General features: G+C 39.8%; 1 protein-coding gene across 1 annotated transcript in view; it reads right to left on the bottom strand.

Moving 5' to 3' along the window:
* Window positions 1-23,452, bottom strand: part of LOC109462643 (nucleolar protein 11-like) — a 50,224-nt gene that overhangs the window by 23,058 nt on the left and 3,714 nt on the right. Inside the window, exons 7-14 of the mRNA XM_019759204.1 lie at window positions 23,216-23,301; window positions 22,672-22,775; window positions 22,289-22,340; window positions 22,100-22,162; window positions 21,554-21,726; window positions 21,010-21,135; window positions 17,203-17,307; window positions 9,537-9,615 (exon numbers count right to left, since the gene is read on the bottom strand). Of these exons, the coding sequence (XP_019614763.1) occupies window positions 9,537-9,615; window positions 17,203-17,307; window positions 21,010-21,135; window positions 21,554-21,726; window positions 22,100-22,162; window positions 22,289-22,340; window positions 22,672-22,775; window positions 23,216-23,301 (788 nt within the window). The remainder of the gene's footprint in view (window positions 1-9,536; window positions 9,616-17,202; window positions 17,308-21,009; window positions 21,136-21,553; window positions 21,727-22,099; window positions 22,163-22,288; window positions 22,341-22,671; window positions 22,776-23,215; window positions 23,302-23,452) is intronic.

The following is a 23,452-nucleotide window of genomic DNA, read 5'->3' as shown; positions in this document are numbered from 1 at the left end:
GTATCATTTGTTTAATTTGTCGGTTACTTATTGATAGATATTATTTATTTTATTTATTGTTATAGTTTTTATTTATTTTTCTTATATTATGGATCCGTGGTCTATGTCTTTATTATTTTTCTGTATGTGTTTATATATGTAGTATACTTTTTTTTGAAATAGACAAATAAAATTAAAAAAAAAAAAAAAAAAGAAGTGCATCTCAACAAGCAGGCATCTGACTCAGTATCTGTCACTGCCACCCTTCGCCTCACCACCCCCTCTAGCCCACAGTTACACAGGCCATTCTCCCCGCCGGCGAGAGAGAGACGTATACACACTCCACGGGCGACTTATTGGCACGGCCATGGATCAGGACAGCCAAGGCCATAAAGCGAACCCTAATTCATAGACTCCCTAACTCCCGATGTCACGCCAGTACATTCACATCGCGACCTTTGTGACCTCCAGCCACGGAACCCGCTGTACAATGGCGGCTGCGGCACGCTGGACAATGTACCTATCGCCACTAATGTATGCGGCGATGCTGGGATCGATAATTGGCACACCGTTTGAATTTGTTCGGATCCACACTTTACAAGCAGGGCTCAAAATACTTTTTTTTCTTTCATGAATACCTGCAGGTAATATGAAAATTATCTGCACCATTGAAAATTTACCTACACCACTCAGAATCTCTCTCGTCCTAAATTTGCAGTGCAGGTTAGGTGCAGGTAGACATCAGAAATACCTGCACAGCTCCAATTTTACCTGCACTAAGGTGCATAATTTTGCACCCTGTATTTCAAGCCCTGACAGGGAAATCTCTCTCTATAAATAGATTTTATAAAACATCACATGACGCAGACGCAAAAGTTTACAAGACAGTAGATCGATCGCTCAGTTAGTTGTTGTATCTGTGCTGTACTAGAGGTCAACCTGGAAATTGCAATCGCCATAACCTCTCCTTCTTTATTCATCCAATTGCAGTACAAGCCGTAAAGCTGACAGTCTGAATCCTCGGACACCCCTTAAAAAGCCATGAAAACCTTCCACTGAAATAACTACCAGCGAGCTGCCTAAGCTCTGATACTGTCCAGCCTTTTGAGTAGGACCATATAACGTTGGGTTTTTACTCCTCTGACAACGTAAATCATACAGTTACAGTTAGTTTAAATGATGCTATCTTGTTGGTATAATTGCTGCTAGATTCTGTCATGTTTTTAAGTTAAAGACTGTAAGAGTCCTGATACTGTCCAGTCTTTGAGTAGGGCCATATAACGTTGGGTTTTTACTCTCCTGACAACGTAAATTCTGATTGATAATGGATAATAAAGGACAAGGAGTAAGTGGTGCTCAGGTCATGAAAAAACTGAGCAGAAAACTACAAAGATCTATAGCAGTAAACAAACATCAGAAGGCTACAAAAACTGGGGGGCAAACGCTGCAGTTCTATAAACACCCAGTATAAATGTACAAAGAACAAATGCTGGTAGGTTGTTTTGAAGATAGGACATAAATGCTGTCTTGAAAACCTAGGGTACACTTGTTAAGACCAGACATCTGATTAGGTATGTCATAAAATGGCATGCAAATGATGACTACAGTGGGTATATTGCTGAGTAAGTCTACAGTTACTGTAGTTTAAGCATTGCTGTCTTATCTATATTAAGTTAAGACTGAGTGTAGAAGTAATTGGTGCTCAGGAGGTGAAAAACTGAGTAGAAAAACTACAAAGATCTATAGCAGTAAACAAACATCAGAGGACTACAAAAACTGGGGGGCAAACGCTGCTGTACTAATAAACACCCAGTATAAATGCTGGCACAAACTGTAGGTTGTTTGAAGATTGAGTACATGGTGTGTCATGAAACCTAGGGTAGACTTGTTAAGACCTGACTTCTGATTAGGTGTGTCATAAAATGGCATGCAAATGATGACCAAGTATATTGCTGTGTAAGTCCACAGTAGATTAAACAATGCTATCTTGCTGGTATAATTGCCGGTGAGTCTTCAATCGTGGATGTTAAAAGTGTAGATACTGTCATTGTCCTTAAGTTAAAAACCATCACAGTAAGCGTGTCCTAAAAAACTGAAATTTAAGGTTTCAAGTCAAGTCCTAAAAGATAAGTGGATTGTAAAATGATTTGGTCAAAATTCTGATGCCTTAAAAATTGGGTATTGCCTGGCCATTGGAAACTGTCAGTCAAACCTGTAGTCTAGTGACTACCTCTACATACATTTGATGACCACATGGTAAATGTGACCACTTTTTGGTGGTCCCTTAAATAATTTTCTTATTGTCACAAGCATTAGCAGTCCTGTCTAATATATCTGTTTCTACCTGTTCAAATAAACCAGTTTTGACTAGTGCCCTGAGTGGTCTTCTTGTACAGTTTTGACTGTATACAGTAAGGTAGAAAGACCAGCCTGCACGAGCGTGACCCAGGTATATTGATGAGCCCCCATCAGTGTTAGATCATCATCATTTCCACATAAGATGGTCTAATTGTGGATACATGTAGGTTGTCATTACAGACCAGATTATCTAAAAGGACCACCCGAAAGTGGTCACATTTGACTAGAAAGGGCGTCCTTTGCCAGTATGCTAGTGTGACCCACACTGGATATTGATGAGGCACCATCAGTGTTAGATCATGCATCATTTGCCGCCGGCGGCCTCGGTGGTGGCCAAACGAGAGAAGACCGACGAAGGAACAGATTGCCGTGAGCAAGGAACATGCCGCTGCATTTATGCGCCAGAACAGGCAATCACCTCGGTAACAACGCACCGCTCTTCTGTCTGGTGGGCAGCCTCCCCACACACTCAGGTGTTCTGTCTGGGCTGTTCTATGTGGTAGCCAGCCTCCCCAGTAAAAGACCAAATCCTGACTGCCCATGAATTAGAATTGGCAGTTCTACAAATAAGGGAGAAGCTGCATTAAAGTTTAAACATGCATATGGAGCAGGTCTGATTTCTATATTATTAATATCATCTTTTACATTTCTTTTATTGAAAGAAAACATCTATACAAATAAAAAGACAAAGCCTAAGTGATAGTAAACTCAACTTACATTATCGCAGTCACTTACCGGTAATGTACAATATGGAAATAAAAGAAACTGACTAGACACTAAAAAAATACTTAGAATATTGAGTAAATAGATGCATATAACAGAATATTTTACATTCAACTTGGTTTATACTGTTTGTCTCTTGCTAAATCTTTGACTCAATATTGGCTACCGGTACATGTTTGTAGAAAATGATTTCTGTGGCTGTGTACTGGCACTAAAGTACACGTATTGGGATCATCGACTAAGTCAACTTTCTGTCCCAAAGTCCCTTTAAGACTACAAACTCTGATTACTGCAAATCCACAAAACTTTCAGAAGAAAAGTTCGGCAATAAAATAACAGTGGTGAAAAACCGCAGCATTTATATACCAGGTCGTTAAAGTTGTGGAGAAGCTAAATAATTAACGTAAAATCATTATTGCCTGCAGAAAACTAGCTTCTCGTTAAATCTTGGGGCTGTGACGACCGCGTCGAGCGTAAAAACTTCTCTCAGCAGTTTTCATTGATCCAATGAAAAACACTTCAAGATAAAACAGGCTAGTGGTGTAGTGTTTAACGACCCTGCTTATAGACCAGGAAGTCCAGAATCTGAATCCCTGCTTCTATAACTTGTTTTGCACACTACTGGTAAAAGTTGTAGGTTTTAGGACAAAACATTAAGCGGAGTTGATTATTGTTCACTAGAGTCAAATAGAGGTTCAAAAATTTCTGTGCAATCTGCATGATGTGTATTAAACTTTATTATACATATTGTGTGCAATGTATATTTAGTTTCTGTCCTTTCTCTCATGATAACATTAAGTGGAATAACAATAAGATGATCATCACAAAATATATAATATCAAGAGTATATAATATAAAACTGTGGCAAAAGTTGTACATTGTAATAACTCACTAAATTACAATGTATGTGTGACCACAGAGTAGAGCTAAAAAGTTACTGTTACAGTACTAACATTATTCTAACAAATCATCTTCTAGTCATGAACCAACCACAGTTGAGCCTTGACTGACATAATGCCCCCCCCCCTCCGTGGCAATATCTTGCGGCCCCAAAAAGGCAAGTACTAAGTAAGAGCAGTATTCATTATCATTCAAGACTGTGCCCCTCCTTTCCCCACGTGCCTCATGACGTGTTTAACGTCCTCGCTATAACAGCAGCCTCGGCCGATGGGAGAAACAGGCGCGTCGACCCCTTTCAAGCCGCGCTCAACTCGGGCAAAGTTGAGAACAACTTTTAACGTCAGTGTTTGACACAGAAATTCCTGGGAGCCGGGATTTCATTTGTGAAATTTAGTGCCGGGTTGCCAACAGGGAGGGCGGGAGGGATTTGGCCAACATCAGGGGTTTATGTAAGGCTGTAAGAAATCTGAATTGCAAGGACCAGAGGTAGCCATGATTATAAATTCCAGTTACAGACCCACAGGACAGAGCCAGCTGGAGGCGAGGTGTGCAGAACAGCCGACTGCTGCCCACCCCTGGGACAGGGAAACCGGCAGCAGAATAATCTAAACCAGGATAGTGAGTGAGTGAGTGAGTATTTACAGCACATAAAGACTGCTTTAGCTTAGGTTTTCTTTTTTTCCCCGCACGGTAAGCAAGTGGAACCAGCTGCCGGGCCCAGTGGTGAGGGCACCGACAGTAGAGGCTTTTAAGGCCAGGGTAGAAGCCACCCTGCCATAACCCGCATACCACCTCCCCCCCCCCCCAAGTGATACCCCATTTAGTGGTGGTTAGAGGGTACTATAGAAGAAGAAGAAGTCAAAAAGCCTGGATGTTCGTGTAACTCTAGGCATGGGTATGGGAATTCTTATTAGCATGAAATTTCATCACCGCTGGCAGTTGATTTGTAGATAGCTGTAATGGGCTTAAGTACATTGTAAAGTTTCTTAAACTTTGGCTGAAAATTATCAAGTACTGGTATGAACAAACCCTTACTATCCCATCCATATACTAAGAAACAGCTTTTTAATATCATTGAAAATTATACATTCATTTCAATTATTAAGTCAAAAGTTCTGTTCCCAAGAAGACCACTCAGTTACAAAAGAGTTACAATCTGGTCTACTTGTATATGGTGTCACAGTGTCACTATTGACCAGATAGCCGCCGATTCTTAATGCTTGTGTTGATGGAATAAAATTGTCTAAGTGACTGCCCAAACATGGTCACAATTGACTGCATGCTATACTTTACCTTCAGCTGAAAACTCCATAAGCTGACACATGAACCATGCAGACAGGCACTCTTCAGGGAGCTACTAAATTTTGTTGAAAAAAAAATACTATCAACTTCACTGCCCTCCAGACGTTCATACTTCAAAGTCAACTTCTGAAAAATTCACAGCTACCCAGCCATGAGTGAAGGATTGTTTCATCATATATTAGGCCACAACATCTTAATTTATTGGTTCTCGGATCTTTTTAGAAAAAATATAAAGCTACAGCAAAAAAATTAAAACAGATCTAGGCATCCTATCATAGCCCCAAATACTACAATCAGAGCTATGAAGTCAACACAAAAGGCTGGGTTAATATCTAAACAATGAATTTTGAACTTTTAATCAAACCACTGTATTAATTTGATAGATGCTAAGACTAGGAAGAAAAGGACTTTCATCAACTGTTGGGAGCAAAATATGAGCACTTTTGACTTATTTCAGAACCAGAATCTTTTTTTTTTTTTTGCAAATCTGAAAAAAAATGAAGAGGCAAATCCAACAACCAACAAATTAAATTGGTGTGGCCTTAAAATCTGCCCAACACAGAAAACATGGATTTATCAGGTATTTATCATGAGATACAAGCATAAGTTCATAGCGCGAGGACAAGATCATTTTTATCACGTCGGGTTTTAGTCTTATGAAACATGGATGAAAGGCGGCGATCAAAATGATTGCGACATAAATATGAATGTGTGGATGAAATACTCCCCAGTGTCAAATAGCCTTTAGGAACCTGATCATAAAAAACAATAAAACCAGGGGATAACTTTTGTCACATAAATCAGACCCTTCGTTGTAGTTTATGGGGTGTGTTATATACATGCTTGGAACTGCTTCTTTCTGCAGGGTGACAGCAATTTTTCAGCTTCTACCTTTAAGTTACTGCCAAGTAATCTGTTTGGCACCAAATTTGTATTGTTATGGGATTAGACAGCAGGGAGGGGGTTAAGGCTACATGTAAGTATTGTATCTTATTCTTGCCAGAAAGTACATGTACATAGAATAGTTGACATTTCCTGCTACTTGGATATTATAGACTTTTATTCCTTAACTCATATAATGTGAATTCTAGGAAAAAGACTTTTATTTCCTTCACAGAAAGAAAACATATTGTTTTTGCTCTGTTTCTTCTTCCTCTTCTTCTCCAAACAAATAAGCTCGAATGAATCGACCTGAACCAGATGTCTGTCACCATGGTAACTAGTATTAGGTTACATCATGTTGCTATTGTTGTCTCACACCCACCCTGACGTGAGGAGTGATCATCACCCTCATCTCCGGGAGGTGTGAAGTTGATGGATTATTTAATCCCCTCAAATCCGGACCAGCCTCCGCTGATGGAGTGCTTCATTTCCAGGATTATCCCGGAAGCTCGGAGGAAGGGTGTGTCCCCAGCCTCATTTCCCTTGTGATGATCTGATGGTTAGGAGAGGAAAAGCCACTCCACAAGAAGCAGCTGATCTTTTTCCACACTAATTTATTTCGGAGGTTCTCGGCTGTCTTAAAGTAGATTGAAAGTTTATTGTGTTATGGGATTAAACTGTGACTTTCCTCTTGGATTAAACTTGCCCTTCCGTATAGTAAAACAAGAAATACTATACATTAGAAAATTACAAACTTAAGGTAACATTTGCAAAGCAAATGCATAATAGCACTCAGTTTTAACAGTGTGTCTCCATGTTGGGCTATCAAGTGCTTCAAGGATGTCAGAAAAACTTCAAGTTCAAGAACAAAACAACAACACCCAAATATTTAAATTTCAGCACAAGGGACAGAACCAGGACAAAGTCAACCAAGCACTAACTATAGCAAACACTGAAATTTCACTCAAATTTAATCAAATTTTGACACAAAACCCCTGCAAATGGGTCTTTCTAGAACCCATCATCGTTCTCATCCATCATCCTCGTTAGATGTTGTAAAAAATGTACTGTTTACAACTCCTAGAGACAAAAGTATGACTTGTGCTTTCTGTTCCTGTTAGCTTGGGATCTGGCATTGGCTGCTTCTTTTCCCCCATTTCGACAGTGTGCATCCATGTTGTGCTATCAAGTACTGCTTTCTCCCACAATGTCTGAAAAAAAGCTTCATTTTCATGAACACCCAGGTACTCAAACTTCAGCACTAAGGACAGAGCCAGGATAAACTCAACCAAGAACTCACCACCAGCACTCAACAACGACTAACACCGAAACTCTGGAAATGTAATCAAATTTCAACAGAACCCCCCCTGCAAATGAGTCTTTCTAGAACAGCTTTCCTCGCCGAAATTTCCTCCTAATCTCCCCAATCATCGTCATCCATCACTGACATGACTGGATCCTGTTCTGAAGGAGGCTATTACAGGTAATGAAAATGTCTTCCTCCTTTAATTAGATCTGTCAGCACTTACAACTTGCAGATAGCAGCAGATAACTGATCACCAGGAGATGAGGGATTTTTTCCTTAACTTGATTTACAAAGCCAGATGGCTTCTAAGAACCTTGGGATATTATTTCCATCCGAGGCTCATTTGCATATTGAATATTAGGAAGCATACTTTCTTGATTGCTACTACATTTGTATAAGACTTACCACCAAGTTGTATAAAAAGTATATGCATATGATGACTATAAACAAGGTATCGTTGCAATGAATATTTCCTTCATCTACATGTACTTACAAAGGCAAAGCCAGATGGCTTCTAAGAACCTTGGGATATTTCTCTTTCCTTGGTCATTTGCATATTGAATATGAAGTGTAGCTACCTGATTGCTACTGTAAAAGATTTACCATCAGTTAAGCCACCCTGGCTATATAATAGACATGAATAACTAAATGAGGTAGTAACACTTAATATACAGTACACTTCAAATGCAGTGGCTAGCTAATGTACTGAGATAGCTAGCCACCAGAACCATATGTAAAGCAATGCAATGCCACTGACTGAGATGGGCCACCATGTCTACATCAAACATCAATGAATAAATAAATGAGGTGGCAACACTTTTACACTTCTTCTAATGTGGTGGCTAGCTAATGTACTGTGTTAGCTCACCACCAGAACATGGAACTGCATGGGACTGACAGAGACAGGCCACCCTGGCTAAATAAAACAGAAATGAATAAATAAATGAGGTGGTAACATCAAATGTGGTGGGTACCTAATGTACTGTGCTAGCTAACCACCAGAAAACTCCATACCCTACAGTGGTGTGGTCAGAGTTGGCCAGTTATGTGTACAAAACCAATGGACTGTTCCATACACTGTAGATAGCAGCAAAGTTAGGAAATAAGATACATGTACATGTAAATATAGGAGCGATGTATGTGTGTATTATTTTCCAGGGCCCTTTGTAAAGCAATCCACTGACTGAGATTCAGTGGATTGCTGTGTTCCCCACCCTGAAGATAGCAGCACAGATAGGAAATACAAGTCATGTAAATATACAAAATAATGTATATTTTCCAGGGCCCTGTGTAAAGCAATGCCCTAAAGTGGTGTGGTTAGAGTTGTGTATAAAACCAATGGTGTGTTCCCCGCATTGTAGATAGCTGCACAGATAGTGATGCTAACAGTTACTGTAATAAAAATGTGCAGGGAGTTGCTGCTGACTGCTTATAGCCCACCACAGGCCAGTAATAAACGTTGTGGTCATTTGTCTAAATGTTTCTCATAATACGCAACAATGGAAACAATTCTTCACGACCACAAAAATGATGACCGGGGAAAGGTAACGTTGAGTCGACTATTTGTTTGCCAAAAGTCATTGAATTTGACTTCATTTGGACCCACAATTAGCTTCAATTAGTTTGAACTGTAGCAAAGTGCCAGCAAGCAAAAGAAGATGACCCTTTGAGTCACATATAGCTTCAACTTTCTTGAATCAATAATGTTCTAAAATTCAAGTGCTGTTCTTTCGTTGCCAAGCATTTGAGAGCAGTACCAATTTTTTTTATTTGAATAGTAAATAGTAAAACCTCTGATAAAAATTTTGATGAAACAAACATAATCAGTAACAGATATTTTGCATTAAATGTTGAGCCTGAAATATCAAACTGCCAGTGAGTCTCTATGATTAAACTATGCAAACAGGATGGCTCAGTTCCAATTTTGCAAATGAAATTTGAGCCTAAAATACAACATAATATTGATGATTTCAAAGTTCATTTAAGTTCATTGTTCAAAGTCAATAGATATTAATGCAAAAAAATAATACTCAACCATTTCTAATAATGAATCAATAATTGATGGCAGTAATGCAGCTCCACCTACCATGACCTGTGAGAACTGCAGCTCTGCCAGGCTGTCCTGTAGAAAGAGTCCACTGTAGGAGCGACACAGGACCTGGTCTCTGGGAACATGTGGTCAAGGGTACAACAATACACAGGGATATACAGCAAGCTGTTATCTGTAATGTTTTTCAAGGCTGCTTCTCTTCAATCGTTTCAAAACATGATATGAAAACAGTTACTTTAAAGACTTATTACCTAGATTCAACAAAGTACACAAAAACATGTAACATCTGTGTCCATAATATCACCAGGGTCCATAATATCGCCACCTTGAGAAATAGAGTGCTTAAAGATATTTCTACTGCAACATACCCTAGGTATGTACATTTGAGGTGTGCAAGAGTGCATACCAAAACTATGTTGCAGTAAAAATATCTTTAAGCACACTGTTTCTCAAGGTGGCGATATTATGGACCCTGGTGATATTATGGACACGGATGTTACTCTTAGAGGCAAGACCAAGGCACATGTAAACTAAAACTAAGACTTGTGCATGAAGGGGGGGGGGGGGTAAAATAATCTTTCAGATGAAAGGTTGCTTAGGTAAAGCCTAGGTCAGCCCTTTATCTCCCCTCACACAGATGAAAATGTCATCTTCAGGAACGGAACAACATCACCCAAATACCTAAACTTCAGCACCAGGGACAGAACCAAAATAAATTCAGCCAAGAATTCGCATACAGTTCCTGAACCAGCCCAATTACAAAAGTTGAGTATTATTGGTTATTAATTTCCTTTTGTTTCAAACAAACATTTGTCGTTGGGTTGGTTCAAAATACATAATAAAAAACACTAAATCTTTTCCTTTGTCAGGCGTTACACATGAGAAGCGCAGCGCAGATGACATACGACAGGAGCACGCAGCCGTGTACGCGCTCGGTTGTCACGGGAGACGTTCCCACGTCAGCGTGGCAACGGGAAGTGACAGAACGTGATAACTCTGTCTCCGGGGTGCGCCTCTTATTGCAGTTCTGTCACAATGACAAACGGATCCAGGATAACTATGTCAGCTTCACTACACACTACTGTAACAGCAGGTACATGTACATGTGTGGAGGGCTGGGACAAAAATTATCCTGGAGTTGGAAATTGACAGCAGGCTGGAGTAAAATTTCTTTTTGGAATAGAAGTTTGGCAGCAAATTTCTTTTGAAGAAAAATGTAGGCAAACCAGGTTCTTGTTACAAAATATGTTTGGCCCTTATTGCAGTTCTGTCACAATGACAAACGGATCCAGGATAACCATGTCAGCTTCACTACACACTACTGTAACAGCAGGTACATGTACATGTTTGGGGCTGAAGCAAATTTTTTTTTGAGAATTGGAAATTGTGGCAGCAAATTTCTTTTCAAGAATGATTGCAGTTTTGTCAAAATGACAGAGCCAGAATAACTTAATGTCAGCTCAAGTACACACTACAGTGTCTGCACGGTCACACATGTACAAAATGTTTGCAGGGCTCGAGCAAAATTATCCCGGAACAGACAGTTTTCAAAATCTATCCTGTTGCTTACTGTTTCCTTGTGCATCTCATTACCTGGATGTCTAACCTTCATCGACGAACCACACAACTGTTTTGAAACTGCCCCAGTAGATACTGATGGCACCAAACCAAATTTAGCAGCTAGATGCTCCCCTGGTTACAAAGAAAGATTACAGATGAGAATCCTGTATCTCTGAGGGAAGGATGACAAATTTGGCATGCGCTTTGGGGTCACCAGCTCCACTGTTTCATCTGTAGAATCTAGTTTGTACATATTTTACTCGTTGACGTATTGCCTAGTGCATAACCAAGACTTACCAATGAGCTTGAAGCTACAAGTATGTAATAGTCTTAGACCACAAAGAAAATTGGTCATTTGTGCAACTGTCAATATTTCGACAATGGCACAACTGTTTTGAAACTGCCAACCGAAATTGGCTGCAGTAAATTTCTTGTGCAGAATCCATGTGACACTTACAATTCTTGAGCAGAAACTGACAAAAAGTAGTGGCTGCTACCTATCCAGTTGCTTGAGTAACTGTTTTCTTGTGCATCTTATTACCTGGATGTCTAACCTTAATCTACAAACCGCAGAACTGTTTTGAAACCGCCTGACAGTTTTCCGCCAGTGCCCCGATGTGTAAACCTGTTATGAGAGCTGATGGAAAAGTTAGCTCTCGAGTAATCTGCACTGCGACGCAACACCTAGGCCTAGAAAAAAAATGTTGTGTTTCCTGTTTCAGTCCTAAAAATGTAGGGTCGGTAGGTAGGGATTATCTTTTTCCTTTTTCTAGACTTCAGTGATATCTATATATGGGTCCAACTTATACTTCTTCTTTGTCTTCATTGTTCCTCTATGAGGTGCAGCTAGACTAAGTGAAGTTTTGTCTCCAAAGTCTAGGGTTGGCAGGTTTTTCAAGGGTCGGTTGGGAAACTGGAAACATAACTGTATAAACATAACCGCCTTTCACCGTAACACGCCAGCTTGACAGGCACGCGGCGCGGTGGCAGCTGGCTACATTACAACGATCGACTTGTTACACCTAACCCTTGAACATCTAACTCTAGGCACTGTTTAAAGCTATCTAATGACAATGCCCATAGTGTACTTGGTGACAGCGAGTTCCACTCTGCTAGGAAAGAATGAATTCTTGAACACCTCAATCCTTGGTTGATAACTCTGGTACTTGAAGGCATGGCTATTTCTTGTTCACTTCTGGGCTGGTATTAGATACTTAGTAGTTGGGATGATAAGAAACATTACATTTTTTTCCAAGGCCCCAGCAACGAGCCCTGCAACTCTCCCGCTGACGAATGGTTCCCCCGAAATGAGCCGAGAAAAGCAATCATCGCACGCGAGCGTAGATCTGATACAAACGCCTGATTCTGCAAATATTGATCCGAAAACTACTTGCGCATTTTACAGGTGTTGGGACTAAACTCCGGATCAATCGGCAGATCTATTGCCGCCATCGCCGACAATCCATCACCGCGAAAACGAAGATTAGGAGGGCGCTCGTTTGAACGGCCGGATATGAGATATGTGGTTAGATCTCTCGGTGATAAGGCCACAGTAAGTAATTTTTATGGATGACATCAGTGTGCCCATTGATTAATAAAGATCTCTCACCTAGAGCTTTCGACCAGTCACTCTGGTCTTCCTCAGTAGACTGACCCAGTGAGGCCGTCACTGAGGGTGTCAAAGAAGTCACGTGACAAGCCTCACTGGGTCAGTCTACTGAGGAAGACCAGAGTGACTGGTCGAAAGCTCTAGGAGAGAGAACTTTGTTGTTTGAACGGTCGGATATGAGATATGTGGTTAGATCTCTCGGTGATAACATACATAAGGCACACCAACTTAATTTGTTGGTTCTCGGATTCACCTCTTCATTTTTTTATGATTTGCAAACAAAAAAAAAGATTCTGGTTCTGAATCAGCTCAAAAATGCTTATATTTTTTCCCCATCAGTTGAGGAAAGTCCTTTTCTTCCTATAGTTGTTACAGTTTTTCCATCTATCAATGCTGCAGTAATTTGATTAAAAGTTCATAATTCATTGTTTAGATTTTAACTCAGCCTTTTGTGTTGACTTCATGGCTCCTTTCAAAGCATTTGGGACTATAATATAGGATGCCTAGACCTGTTTTTTTTTTTGCCCTGTCGCTTCATATTTTTCCTGAAAAAAATCTGAGAACCAACAAATTCAATCAGTGTAGCATAACAATCCATAACTGTGCATGCTGATCAGTCCACAGCTTTGTCAGACAGATAGGTGTGTGATATCAGGGCTGCCACATGTAAGACTGCCAAATACCTTAAGTAAAGGAGACGGCATTGATAAAGTGTTTTCATAAATGCCAAAAAACAGTTACTCAAAGTGTTTTCATAATCATGCTCCATTTCAATTTGAGAATTCAACTTTTAAAAATTTTCTCTTGCCATTGGACAAAGTGTTGTCTCAATGGTAGAAGCTTTGTAAAAATCTTCAATCATTGTGACATACAATGTCATATATTATCATGCTACAAGCTCCTTAATAGCCATAAAATGCAAGATAGAGAAAGATTATTATTAATTGGTACATGTAAATGACAACAATGATTTCCTAAATTAGGTTTGACCAATGAATGATGTTGCAAAATTATGTATATCCCAAATTTGAAAATTTTCAAAAAATCAGAGAATCCAGAAATGCTGGCAATGCTATTTTCAGCAGACAGCACCTGGTTTTGTCACTAAGTCCTGCCATAAATTCTTCCTGGTTGCCATGGCACAATGCATGATAATCTTTTTTTAACAACTTTATCATGAGCCATATGAATGCAGGATTCCCAGTTTATATAGGGCTATATATCACAACTAATATACATGTAATGTAGGTATTATAGGACTTATATGATGAAATTTTAAGGATGCAATGATGAAAAAGTGCAAGGTAATCATGTGTGATAAACACGGTGGCATCAGGTGGAGCAGTAAGAGATGTCCAACATGTAAAACATAGAGTTATGTGGTGTCAGATGCAACACTTATGCACTATATATGAACCACCAAAAATAGTTTCATCAAGTTGGTACTGAGTATACGATACACTTTATTAGAGGTTTTCTTTCACACAACCAAACTATTCAAGCAGAACTCCAGTCAGAAGCTCTGAGGAAGTTGTCTGATAGACACTGAAACATAGGCAAGGGAAGAGACAATATTAGTTGTGTAAAAGAACACCTAGCTTCAATGCACAGTGAACCAGTCAGTATAGCCCTGATGAAGATGACAGATGGTCATCAAAATATCGGCTTGTGCTAAACAAAATATAATGGTTCTGAATCTGAATAAAAGAACTTTATAGAATCCAATCATTCACTAACCTGATGAAATTATTTACGGATATACATGTATGTAGGAGTGTCATCAGAATTTATGTAGGGCTGTATACAGTACGTGGGCATTACGAGGCCTACATTTGTATATGACAGAATTCTGACTAGAGTGCAGTGAAGGGAGGTAATAAGGTGTGATAAATCAATGTGGTGTCAGACACAGACTCTGTCATAATAGTTTCTAGTTACCAGCTGAAGATAAATGGTTTGTAAATTATAATTCAATACATATTTTGGGTTCACAAAATTCGTCAATCATGTTATAGATTCATCAGCTGACATATCTTTGCAAATTGTGAATGAGAATTTTTGAATTGTATGAAGCAAATATAATTTAAGGTTCCCACCACACTCATCAAAAAGAGCAGGGCTCCTTCCTGGTGTGAGTGGTTCAAACATAATACAGTCTGGTCTCAGGTTTGACATCTTGAAGAGGTGATAGTCACCTGCTATGTCAATCCTTCCACAAATGTGGTAAATCTTGATTAATGAATAAATACTATTTTTTAGATGAATTTAGGTGAGTCCAATTTTTTGCGTTGGAAATTACAGTTAATTATGGCCCATAATGAGTCAACACAGATGAACTTTCAAGATACTATTAGGTGACAGTAGCATTGAATATACTGGTATGAAAAGTTGTCACTGCCTGGTAAAATAAATATCACGATTGTACACATTTACTGCTAATAGATTGAAATTCACCAACACCCACAGACAATAACTCAGTGCACAGCTCCAATATGCACCCAGTATTTCCAGCCCTGCATGACCCAAATTCCCCGCATGTTGACATGAACAGAAACTGACAAATGAGTGCTCAAACTTACCGGAAGGTGCGAGATATCGACTGGTAAAACAAACTCAGTATTGATCCTCTACACAGACCTAATGGATGCCAGTCTCTAATGACATTTACTGGGACCTAAATCAGGAGAGACACTCGCATTGGGAAGACCCAAATCAAATCAATTCTGAATATCAAGCATTAGCAACCAGATACAGATACAGATACCAAAGCCAGCTGCCGACGCACTGTGTGCCTGCAAACTTGGTGTACATGTGTGTTGCTGAGGGGCGGTTATACCGGCTATACAGATGCAGAAACTGCTGTGTTACCTAAATCAGGGATGACGCATTGGGAAGACCCAAATCAAATCAATTCCGTATATCAAGCATTAGCAACAAGATACAGAATCAGATACCAAAGCCAGCTGCCAATGCACCGCGTGCCTGAAAAGAAGGTGTGTGAAGTCAAGGGGTGGTTATACCGTCTAATAGTATACAGATACAGAAGCTGGTGTGTTGCGCCGAAGGGAGGTTATACAACCGGCTATACAGATGCAGAATTCAAAACTGCTGTGTTACCTGAATCAGGGAAGACACTCGCATTGGGAAGACCCAAATCAAATCAAATCTGTATATCAAGCATTAGCAACCAGATACTGATACAGATACCAAGGCCAGCTACCGACGCACTGTGTGCCTGAGAAGCTGGTGTGTTATGCCAAAGAGTGGTTATAATGGATACACAGGTACAGAATGCCTTCAAATGTCACGATCATGATCACAATAATGGGGAGAGTCACTGAAACTTCTTATTTTATCTTGCATGGAAGGTTGCTGATAGAGAAACTAACAGCAACAGTCCTAAAAGTATTAGGAATTACTGAATCTTCTATTCCAGAGAGACACCATTATTATGTTATATTGGATTGTTGTAAAGAGTACAATAATTATTATCAATGGTCTTAACCAGCATCGATATATCTGATGCCTTTTTTATGAATATGTCAAATATAGGTTCTAGGAATTATCAAAGCCTGGGCTGTCACTGCGACACGTGCTTACAAAGCTGGTGTGTTACACTAAAAGAATGATTATAATAAACATCTGGTACAAATTATTTAGACATCCTAAAAGCAATGGTCTGCCCCTACATGTAATATATTTAACTTAGTAAGACTCTTCCCTACAGAGATACAGTATGTGCAGACTCTTTTCCCTACAGAGGTACATGTATATAATATTATGTACATGTGATGCTGTCAGTGAAAATTAGGAGAATAGTGTACAGTCATGCCTGACTATAGTGACCACTCAAGGGAGCATTCACAATAGACATGGTCCTCCATAGACAGGATCCCTAATGCTTGGGTCAATGGGGAAAATTATCTACTAGTAGGAGACCATCAAATAGTGGCCACAGTACAGAGGTGGTCACTAGACAGTACACTGTACACCCAAGTGAGAAAATGGGAGAAGCACAGGTCAGTAACTTTACATTATACGGGTGACGTCCTCTAAAAACACCTAATTTGACGCCAGTACATGTGCAAAATGAAAAAAAAGACTTCTGCCTATGAAAAAGGAATGGAGAATAAATGAAAGTATATATGATTGTAGACAAGTCTACTTTTTTGTTCACGTGCCAAAATGTTCAAGGTCACCTTTTCAAACCAACATCATTCACTATCTTCTTAACCCTTGTCCTGCGGGGGCCCACATACATTATATCGGTTGCACAATTAATATCATCTATATAGCGCCCTGTATATGTACAACTTGGGGGTATTTCTCGTGCAACACATCACATCGCAGCGAAATGCAACGAATGCAGAAGTAACTACACCACTGCAGGGCAAAAAAAGTCAAGGATCTATGACCTGATTAAGACATCAAATTATTTGAAAATATTGAGTAAAAATGTTAGCAGACAAGGGTTAACACCTGACAGAAAAAAAAGTATTTCAGGCCCTGAAACCATTATTGCATGAAGGATACAGAAGGGCAGCTTTGGCAGCTGACAGAGGGCATGTTGGGATGTCCTGTTCCGCTGTTTCCATGGGAACGTCAGCTGATGCAGGCTCCAGCAGGGAGTCGTCTAACCTGCAGAGATACAGGAACAACATTGTACAGCACAACTGGTAACAAAACTGTGTCGGATTTTGTATTACTGAACCACTGTAACAACCTTTCATCATAACAAGATTTGTAGTGACTGTCTTACATGTACATTGTAACTACCTGGTAGTACATATAGCTGGTCTAAGGCATAAGGCTTTCTTATAAGTTATAATAACAAACTTGACTCCATGGGGTCTTAATCATTCAAAAGTGATTTCAATCACTTGTAGATACATTATAATTAGACTTAGTGTCACGGTCATCGGCACTAGCCCAAACCATCATCATGCAAGAAACAGTCCAGGGAAAAAGGAAGAGGGGCAGGCAACAGGAAAAAAATGGGAGGATAGTTTCAGAGAATGGACCAGCACGACACTAAGTGAAATATAAGAAGAACAGAAAAGCAAGAAGTGTGGAGAAAACTGGTTCAACTTGTCAGATCATCTGTGGTGCTCCAACGATTGAATGATATTAGACCACGGATAGATGAAATATTGACAGTTCCAATTCCAATTCAGGTGCAATCCAGAGTCCAATAAAATAATCTTCTAATCAAAATCGAAATGATCATAACTTTTCTTTGCGGTCTAACACTGTTACATTATAAGCTTCAAGCTTGTTGGCAAGCCCTGGATACATACATGTACAATGTACATGCACTATGCAATACGTCAACAAGTAAAATATGTACAAACTAGATTCTACAGATGAAACAGTGAAGCTGGTGACCCCAAAGCGCATGCCAAATTTGTCATCCTTCCCTCAGAGATACAGGATTCTCATCTGTAATCTTTCTTTGTAACCAGGGGAGCATCTGGCTGCTAAATTTGGTTTGGCGCCATCAGTATGCAGAAGGTTGCAGGTCTCCCATTCATTACCTACATCCGTATCTGACAGTAACATTAGTAAAATTTTGTACTATTCTCAGCACACTGCATGGGGCAACATGTCTGCTACAGTGTCAAGGTTAGGCTGGGATAATCATGTACAAGTGCTGCCCCCTAGTGGGCATAATCAAAACTGCAGGTTTGCAGGAATTTTGAAACAGAATGCATATATTGGTAAATGCAAGTCATACACGTAGCATCGTAATATTGTCACAGTGGTAACTGTTTCATTTTGTAAAATATGTAGAATGAAGAATGATACATATACATAATATTATACATACAGTTATGACCTAGCTGTATGTACAATAAAAGCTTCTAAGTTTATATCATTTTGTTTATCTTTTGTCTACTACTGATTAACTGTAAGGGTTTTGTTCTATTATTTAATTTCATTTGACTGTATTGTATTCGTAGCTGACTGCAGAAAGAATAGTGTAGAATTACTAGTAATTGTAACACTAATGGAGATCCTAGTAAAACAAACAAACAAACAAGAAGCTTTTGACTTTACTCAAAGTGTTTTCTTAAGGGACTTGACAAACCAATGCTTACGACCACGTGAAGCAACCCAACATCGACAGTTAGGATGAAGACTGAGTGAACAGCCTTTAACCGTCTCCCCACCGTCGAGTCAATATCGCAATAAACATTAAGGAAGACGCCCTCTTCCACGTCTGGTGTTATTTGTCACAGGAGGCATTCGAAGCTCCAGGTCCAATAACTCCATTAAATGGGCCGATATCTGTGGAGGAGGCCAACATGTCTTCCTTGTCCCTTCCAGTTGAAATGCTTTTGGATATACTAGTAGTGAATTTCTTCTTGGTAATACACAATTAGTAAAATGTTTCTCACATGCTTATGCTTTGATGTCTGTCCCTTCTATTCTCCTCAGTCTTTGCTACGCAACGACTTTGTACATTTGTATATATAGCTTCCTTGACTTTTAGTACTGACTTTTGGTGATGAATTAAAAAAAACTTTTGACCTATATATATAATATACATTTTGTACAGTACATTGTCATAATATGATAGCTTTTATTTCAAACTGTTATACCTGAATTCCTTGGAATCTACACCATTTTTATGACATTTGTTAAAGGTTTATGTATACACAGGAATCAGTTTTTCTTTGCTTGGTACAGTCAAAGGCAATACCACATGTTACACACAAAAATCAAAGAAATTCATAATATTATTATAAATTACATCTTGAATGTGGAATTGCTAGAAAAAACAACATATAAAATCAATATATCAAAAATCAATGAATAACCATTTGCCTGGGAAGAAGGCAACTTTAAGATTCTACAATGTAGTACTTTTTTAGTCATTTGGCTCTAACAAACACCTTGAACCCATTAATCAGGTTGCATTTTATGGCCAAGCATTTCCCCAAGTTTGGAAAAAGGGCAAGTTCCCAAACCGTTAGCCATTTCTAGGTGGAATCGTAATCCGTGAAACAGGTTGTCCACACGTGTCATAAAAACCGTTTGAGTGCGTTTCAACAGGAAATCAATGAAGCTGTTATTACCGACTGGGTCATCAAAACTCAACGCCAGCCAGCACAAGTAAGTAGTCCGATCCAGTGAATCAATTTTTACCACAACGCTCAAGCAAGGGAGGAGAAATTCAGTCTTGGCATTAGTTTGTAGTGTTCCCCCAGTGGGGTGTGTGTATAGATTGCATTGGCTCAGAGCATAACAGCTTGTTGGGTGCAGCACGTCATGAGTACATCACTTTCTTTTGCCCACCAAGGCTTGAAATACCACCTGCTGAAAGGTAAAGAAACTGTAGTGCAGCTAAACATTGTACAGGATTGCTCGCAAAATCAAAGAAATTCATGACTGGTATCTGTATTTGTATCAGTATACAACATGTAGGTGGTACAACCGCCCTTTGGCACAACACACCAGCTTTACAGGCACATTACCGGCAGCAGCTAGCTATATCATACTTGTTACACTCAGCCGGCCTTTGTTGTTTAAAGCTTTCTAGTGACCATGCCCCAACTGTGCTTGGTGGCAATGAGTTCCACTCTATGATACAGGTTTGCAGACTGTAGTATTTCAAGCCCTGCCCGCCCAATCCTACCGACTGTTCCAGTTAACAGACTGTGAAAATGATCTGCAGCTCAGAGGAGTTTCCTGATGGAAACTTTGTGGTTTTCTTGTCACTGGCGGAAACAAGATTAGCAAGTTCGCCCGGGCGGAAAATCGGCCAGTTTTAGGCCTTGATGAACTTGAACTTTGAGCTCCTTGGACTCGAGACAACTTCATCTACTTAGCTGGAACTCTGACTTCTGTTTTTTCACTGTTTTTATGATTTTGACTTGCTATTGTTTAGTGATTGGAGTGATACTTCAGATATATTTAAGTTTATACATGCATTTTGTTTATCATTTATTTGGTTCCCTTGGAAATCAGCTCTTTTCACTCAAGGGAGACAGTACCAACATGTTCCCAAGATCAATAAATAAATAAATATTAACATTTAACTCTTGACTTGTCTAATGTAACTTGAGTTCAACCTTCTCCAAGTTACATGTACTCGGTAGCCCTTTTGCACCATATTTGCATGATGCTACTTGGAGCTCCTTGAGCTTGAGACAAGACCAAAATCTAGAGCAAATAATTTGATTTTATGCTGTATATCAAAACAGCTATCACCTGAAAGAATGTTTAAAGTTATTTTGTGAATAAGCACAACTACGTGTAGATTTGGAGATAATGAATTCAAGTCAAGAATAGTTCCAGAGATCGAAGAACAAGAGTTAGAAGAAATAGAGGACGTACCCTAAGAGATACTGCACACGAGCGACCAGGGAGGCTTCTGGGATGTCCTTCACATGCAGGAGACACGAGCGCCAAAGTGCCACGTCATTCTCCTTCTCCACTCTCTCAAACAGACCTGGGCTGGAGCTGTGAACCAAAAAAAGGAACAACACAACAATCATCATCAGAGGTATTACATGTACATGTATATGCTAATTCTATTATATTGTTACACAAGTAAAGTCCAACATGCAAGCTTTTGATCAGTCCTCTGATTCTTCAGATGTTTAGGATACAACCATTCTATTGAATCAGAGAATGAGTCTGAGAAAAACCTTTATGTACAGAGGTCACACTTCATTTCATTTCATCTTTCATGGAGAATTCCTCTAGTACAAAAATTTTCTTGATCTACTTTGTATTATGTAACATTCCACCGATATGTCCAAACCAACAAGCCCTTACGTTCCAGATAGCAGCTCGCCAGCACGACTGCCAAACTTTAGTCTGGCCTTTTGCCATGGAGATTGGGGATAAACAGGTAAACAAACAAACAACCCCCTACCTGCCAGACAGCAGCCCAGTCTCCACCAGTTCTGCTAGTGTGCTTCTTGCCCAGAACCTTTCCTCAGTGACGACCCTCTGTGTTAGCTGGCAGACCGCCGCGGGGGAACTCAGTGTCTCTCTGTCAGTCTTCAGCTGGGAGAAAACCTGCTCAAAGCTGGGGAGGTCTCTGGTCTGGAGGAGAATGGATCATGTTTTTAACTGCTTAGTTGCTCTTCCTTTGATACAGTCATTTAGAATTGCAGGGATTAAAGTCCATCAGACTATATATGCAGGTAAAATTTGAGCTGTGCAGGTATTTTTGCAATTAGCAGTTGACATAAGCAGAAGACAGGAAAAGAAAACTATAACGGAAAGTGTTAAATGCAATAATTTCTATTTCCAAAAGGCACCACAATATTTACTTGAGATTTTCTGGGGAAATAAATAATCACACACAGATGCCATCGATAAAATCAAGTACATGTACACTGCGATGGTACTGCAGCGTATATATTTGTACATGTGTCATGTATGAGCTGTACTAAAGCTGTAGACAGTCACTTACCTGTTGAGGATCCAGTAACTTCTGCAGCAGAGCAGACGACTCTGTCGATAGATGTCTTCTCTTCTGATCATGGGAGGGGCAAACGCGTCAAAGTGTTAGGACAATCAGTAAACTCTAAAGAACAAATTCAGACTTAGGTAAAACATCAGAGGGTGATAAATAAGAATCATTTAATGAATGACTCCTCACCTTTGCTGGCCCTCCCCAGTCCTGAGGCACCAGTGTAACAGCCTCTGCAGTTCTGAAACGGATCACAAGGGGGCAGGGTTTTAACAATTTTGTTTTAACAATACTAACACATGTAGGACACAGGCAGCTGTTGCTGGTGTTGTGTCCCACGAATAGAAACAAATACAGGACATGACAATACTCTTTTTCACTTGAGTTTAAGTGGGGAAAGTCGTGTAAAGTGCCTTTCCCAAGGGCACAAGATTGGTGGCATGTCATCAGGACTCGAACCCGGGACCTCTTGGTTCCAAGTCGAGCACTCTGCTGTTGCTCCACACGACCCCGCTTTTACCTGTATGTCTAACCATCACCAACATAGGACTGTGACACAAAACCAAACTCACTGTTTTCCCATGACCGCAGCCAGGGATGTGGGCTGGATGGAGAAGGAGAGAGCAGCTACCGATGTCTGTCTGGCAACGATCATGTAGTCACCGTATCTGTACAGCTGGAAACATCAAACAACAATAAACAACAACATTTCCAGAGCTTTAGTGTATATCCTGACTATTGTAAGCATTATCAAAATATACGGACTAAGTTGAAGACATTTTGAAATTTTAGGCTGGATGTTATCAGTATCCTTAAATACACAAATACATCTACTACCTTAAATGTGATGTTCTGTCAAATGCTATATACAACAGGATTTTCGTGCGGGTGTAGTACATTCTGCTGACATACTCCTTTTTTTTTATTAGCCTCCACCAGGCCTTTCTACAGGAATACAGATTGTAGGATTCAGCAAAAAGAAGGGCACAATTGGCCAGGGGAGTCAGTCCGGGGAAGGTTGGTTCTTTCCGTCCAGTCAAACCCCAAGGCGGTCAAACTCCCCCAGCAAATATTCTCCTATATATAGCCTGCGTAGTTAGTCTGATAGAGACTAACCTTTTCCACACCTGTCCCTGGTACATCCTGAAGTGACCTGTCAGCCTGCAGCGTCCAGAACTTGGTGTCCCAGATCTGCACTGTTTCTGTTCAGGGAAATATTGTGTTTGTCAGATATGGCAAATCTTTGAATTTTTAAAAACTTTACTGTGTTTTGTTATCTAAATCATACTTTCATTCTAGCAAACTGGCCCGGGTTGGGAATTTGATATTACTAATATCACTGTAAAAATCGAA

The sequence above is a fragment of the Branchiostoma belcheri genome, unplaced genomic scaffold, assembly GCF_001625305.1.
Source record: "Branchiostoma belcheri isolate BF01 breed outbred unplaced genomic scaffold, Haploidv18h27 scaffold12, whole genome shotgun sequence".
Lineage (NCBI taxonomy): Eukaryota > Metazoa > Chordata > Leptocardii > Amphioxiformes > Branchiostomatidae > Branchiostoma > Branchiostoma belcheri.
Note: the sequence above shows the minus strand (reverse complement) of the source record. Positions and strands in the feature narration are given on the sequence as shown.